General features: G+C 38.9%; 1 protein-coding gene across 1 annotated transcript in view; it reads left to right on the forward strand.

Moving 5' to 3' along the window:
- Positions 1 to 2,118: 2,118 nt before the first annotated feature.
- The window catches only part of LOC104531257 (slit homolog 3 protein-like), a gene marked incomplete at both ends in the record, with an annotated part of 87,542 nt that continues 84,109 nt past the window's right edge, over positions 2,119 to 5,551 (forward strand). The window contains one exon of the mRNA XM_010176094.1: positions 2,119 to 2,190. Within this exon, the coding sequence (XP_010174396.1) occupies positions 2,119 to 2,190 (72 nt within the window). The remainder of the gene's footprint in view (positions 2,191 to 5,551) is intronic.

Raw genomic sequence — 5,551 nt, forward strand, 5'->3', positions numbered from 1 at the left:
TGGAAATGTTGAAATGTAGCAAATAAAAAAAATAGTACTGAGGAACTTGTTTCAAAACTAGATGCCCCTTTTCAGATGCTTGTCATTATTCAGCAAACTCATGATATCATGTCATTGTAGTAGGTTTTAATATGTTTCTCAATAAATAGATAGCACAGATTCACATCAGACTTCTGCTTACCTAAGAATTACTAAATAAAATCAGCAAATGCTATCAGGCAGTCTAAACAAGTTTTCACAAAAACCTGTCTAAAAATAAATATTCCTACTTTCACTGTCACAAATTTGTCTGCTGTGAGTTCAACTGAAGAACCAGAAACCTTCACTGAATGCTATCCTTGTAGGCAGGATGTTGTAATAGAAAACATCAGTAAATTGCAGAGCCATTGCTTCATGAACCTTGTAAAAGAATCAAAGAAAATCCCACTTTATGTGGCTAGATTTCAAAACAGTTAGAGGGCTTTATTAATATTTTTAACCACCAGATTCTGTGGCTCAAAACATGTATGGAATGGAAAACCTTTCTAATTCCTAAGTTCCTGTTCAAGAGATGTTTATTTAGAGTCTGACTGGGATCCTTAGCATGTGCCCCAGAGGAAATAACAGTGAAGTTGTACATGAAGTACTGTATTACTCCAGCTTCAGCTATCAGTGAAAAGATTTGATACTGCTGATACCAACTGTCAGTGAATGCAACAAGGTGGCTGAAAGTTGTGCCTGTAGCTAAGCACCTGGTTGAACTGATTGAGAGAAAGATTGGATTGCAGTGACAATCATGGTAAGGCACCCATTTCTGAGCATCTGGGTCCCAAGTGTAGTAAATTTGGCTCCATGTGTAAAGAAGTGTAGTCTGTATTTATCTTTGTATACTTGGTTGGTTATGGTATTTTCCAAACTGGGAACACACTTTCCCTTGAAAATGACAGCAGGCTGTAACCAAATTCCACTCGCATCATAGCTGAAATGGTGGAATCTCGCTGGGGCTCCCTGACAGGGTCTGCAATGCACTCACTCTTCCCCGCAGTGCTGCTAGCTTCAAAGGGCCGTGATTTCCATTTCGATGCCTCAAGGCTTTCCATAGTGTCTGAAAACTCTAGGCAGACCTGCCAGTGCTGTGTTAACCTCTTCTCTCCTGCCTCACCAGATCAAGGTCATGGTAAAGTGATGTACTGCTTGTTTTCTCTGGGCCTTTAAAAACCAAACACTGGTACAGTGCTGAACTCCTTAGTGACACTGGTGGAGGGACTGGGGGCTGGATAGTCTGTTTCCCATCCCCTTTCCCATTCGTATTAAACAGAAGTGATGTGGGAAAACGCAGAAGAATTTTATCATCCTAAGAATTATTGTTATTTTTTCACATAAATTGAGACTAACCCTTAGTGGAATTTCCTAGGGGTTTCATGGGAATTTTGTTCGACTGTACTACATTTTATAAATGTGTTCATCTTTACATCTCATTTTCCACCAGGTTTCTTCTCTTAGACTAGCACAGTCTTGCTGCCTCAGAAACCGGTCCCCCAATGGCTACAACATGCTGACAGTGTTAATCCCACTGTCTACCTTAATGAGTGTCCTGCCAGCACTTTCCAGCTGCCTTAGAACCTCTCCTCACCATATCTATCATTTCACTTACAATCAAAATATGATCTTTGTTATAAAGTTACCCTTCCATGCCTGCATTTATATATTCAGACAATCTTTATGCTTTGTCACAGGCTGCTCCTCATGCTTTAGGGCCATCCTGCAGGGTCACAATGTGATCTCCATTATTAATAGTTCTTAAGATGGTTTTATCAACAGTTTTTATGGGTTACCTTACTGTTGTTCTTCAAAGCTCTTCATAAAACTCTTCGTTTCAATGTTCACAAAATCACAGACCTTATTAACAGGGGAGCTGCTGGTTTATTGAGGCTATGGTCTGTCATACTGACTGATATTTTCTGATCATTCCTGGAATTTGCCTGTCTGTGTTCTTATGTAGTTCATAATTTCTCTGAGGTAATATGATCTTTTAGTTCTGTTTTTGTACCAAGGATATTCTTCCAATAAACTACAGCTAAAATGTTTTCCTCAAATTCCTCTTTACAAATATTTTGTAATTGTCCCTTCTCTTTACAGAGATATCAGCAAGAATCAAATATCTGACATTGCGCCTGATGCATTCAAAGGCTTGAAATCACTCATTTCATTGTAAGTAGAAAATAGAACTGAATGGACATTTGGGGAGAGCTTGCATGTAAGAGAAATAAAAATGATAATGTGCTGTCTGGGAGAACTTATGTTTCTGAGTGCAATTGCCAGCTTGCGTGAAGCAGCTAAGCTTTTGTAAATGAAAAATTGATCATGAAGGTTAGAAAGAGGAACTATTTACACATCTCTAGTAAGTCCTTTTATAGATGAACACCCCCAAGGTTAGTGACGTGTTCACTTCTTCGAAGACTGTGCATTAATTGATCTACTGTACATGTGCACCTGCAAGCTACTCTGTGCCTGCCAACTCATCCTGGCACACAAAAACCTCATCATGGCTCAGACACTGGTGGTGTTAATCAGGGAGGAGTTAGGCGAAATACTTCCATACTTTTTTTTTTTTCCGTATTAAAGAACTGAGATTGCATGCTCTTGTGATTTTTTTTAATTATTTTCTGGGGTTTTGGGGTTTTTTTTTTCAAAACTAGTTAGTGAAGAACCTGAACTCTTAAGAAAATGTTTCTATTTCTTAGCTGTAATTACTATTTTATTAAGCTGGAAAGAGACTAAAATATGACTTCGTACAGAAGATAAAAGGAGGGTAGGATCTCTTGACAACCATTTGTTTCTCTTTATAGAACACAGAACTTTAGCACCAAGTTGAAGTTAAATGCAGCTGTATTTCAGCCTAGCTACCCACAGCACTATTAAAACAGTGGAGCTTTTAATGGGTAAAAAGAGAAATACAAGGTCAGAAGCTGCACGTGGAGAATGAACTAGAATAGAGTACTAGAAAGAGCTCCAGGTTGAGAGAAGAGCGTAAGCTCAACTGGAATTATATTTACCTGCATTAATTTTAAATATGGTTTTAAAACATTTAGCTGATTAATATTCATATAACACAGTTTGATTTCTTTTAAGAGTCTAGTTTATTTCTAAAAGCTGCCATATTTTATTCTCTGAATACTGGATAATTCTAACAACCTATATAACTTGTTGACTAGTGCTAATACTAGAAGGCTATTCAGTACTAAACTTACATGTTGCATTAAACTTCTGAGCAAGAATGCAGAAGGTTGGGCCTTTTTTTGTGCCCTGAATCCAGTGGGGAGAATGCATGAAATATATATTAAGTGTTGCTAGCCTTTGTTGAATACTTAGGGCAGTGTTATTCAACATGCTGTGGAAAGGGACAAAATCCCTCAGTGCTGTCTGGAAGCAATTCAGTAAGAGAATGGCATTTACTGAACACTACAGTTTTGGCTTAGTATGAAACTGCTGCTGATGCTGCAATGCTACAGCTTTCTGGTCTCAGTAAACCTCTTGGCTATAGAAGCAAGCTGGACAGGCAGGACATTTCTACTGAGGTTGGCTTCCCCGCTCAGAAGTTATTCAGCTTTAACTGTAGTTAATTCAGATACCCCCAGGTGGCCTCAGGAGTTGGGACAGAGAGGAAATGAGAATATACACTGGGCAGGAATTTATAGTGTTTTGACTTGCACACAGAAGCAAGTGAAATGACTGTGTATTCTCTGCCCAGTCATCCAAAATTATATTTTAAGTAAATAATGTTTAAATATGTTTATGTTGAAGTGAGTAAAATAGTGCTTAAGTTAATGCTACAAGGTTACAGGAAGGAAGAGAAGGGGCAGAGACATGAGATGCAGCACAGAAAGGGCTGTAGTAAGGGAACTGCCTCTGAGCAGTCTTTCTTTTGTTCAAGGTTTGTCTTTCCTTCCATTTCCTTCTACCACATCCACACAAAGCTGTTGTAACACACAGTCTGTTTCTCTTCTCTTTGGCAGACTGGTTTCTAGGACAATATCAACTGTCAGCCTCCTCCTCTAGGTTTGGTTGTCCTTTGTGCTTGCCATTGTCTTTTACTTTCTTTTGAAAGGTTTTACTCATGCTATTCATTGCAGATAGGTCTTAACAAATGTTTTCTGTATGGCTGATAGGCAAGAGTTCTTTGAGCTTTAATGACCTGTCACCCAGACCTCTAGCAGGTTCTTCCCTGCTGGTCACTTCTGTAGTTGTTTCAGTTTCTGAGCCCTAGATATCTTTATGGAGCAAGATTATCTGCTATTCTGCAGAATCTGGGTTTCTCTGAAGAAACCTTCCCAAAGTTTCTACTTCTGAGAAGTAGAAGATCTTCTTTTGTCTGATCTCTGCTATAGCCACCAGTCCAGTTCTGTCAGCCGCAGAAAGACAAGTGCAAGAGAAGATGACTCCTTTGAAGTGCCAGCCCTCCCAGTGAAACTGCCAAAGGGGAAGGAACAAGGAGGTAGAAATGAAGTAAGAGAGTTTGCTTACTAGTGTTTTCTCTTTTAAGCGGCTCAGACTTTTTGGTGCCTGAGGCCCCAATATCTTTAGTCAGCTGCATGCCCTGAAGGAACATTGCTCTGTATACAGTGCTTCAGCTCAGCAGAGAGTGACTTTTATTTTTCTTATATGTAAGTCAAATCTGATTGGTGGCATACATTTTAATGAGACACCATTGAGGTTTAATCTGTGCTCAGAGCAGCTGGACTTTTCAGCTAGTTGACTTAAAACAAGAATAAAGGAGGGGAAAATAATAATGCACAAATGAGAGTAAGCAACTTGGTTTCCATTAAAAATGAAGTACTGATGTGCTGTCTAAAATCCCTGCTTTCCCCCCCACTCCCCCACATTACTCCCATTTTCTGCTCCTCCCTTTACTCCCTGCTTACATGCAATTGCAGTGCTCCGCGTGGGTCCAGGAGAGTGAAAGTGCTTATCTGGAACACAGCCAACATTGTTAGTCAAGCTGGCTAATGGAAGCCTATATATAGTGGGTCACTACTCTGCTTTCTTCTGAAGTTAACTTAGGTTAGTGTTTCCAGGCAGAACTGTTTCTCAGAGTACTCTACCTATTGTACCTATGTAGAGATGGAAGAAAAAATGGTGTATTATAGCTTTCAAAACACAGGAATGTTTATTACGGAAACAGTTTCCTCTAAAATGTATCAAACTTAAGTCTTTTAAAAGTGCTAAGTGATCCATATGCTAGCAGGTCATAAGTTTTTATTTTAAATCTATATATTTTGTCTAACAAGAAATCCACCCATGGGAGTCAAAGAGGTCACAAAATCTTAACACTTTAAAGAAGCCATTTCTACCTTAGATTTTCTCTGCATTTAGCAAAAGAAAGGCAAGCTTGTGCTTGTAAGGACTCAAGACTTCTCCATTCCCCACACACAGAAAAAAATAAAGTTTTCTCCATGCCCCTTTTTCAGTGTTTTGGGTTGTTTTTTTTTTTCCCTATTCATATAATAACTGTGTAGAACACAGAATTTGTGCTCCATTTTTCTTTGAAATATTTGGGCATGTAACTTTCCCC

Source organism: Antrostomus carolinensis, unplaced genomic scaffold (assembly GCF_000700745.2).
Source record: "Antrostomus carolinensis isolate BGI_N321 unplaced genomic scaffold, ASM70074v2 scaffold49559, whole genome shotgun sequence".
NCBI classification, from domain to species: Eukaryota; Metazoa; Chordata; class Aves; order Caprimulgiformes; family Caprimulgidae; genus Antrostomus; species Antrostomus carolinensis.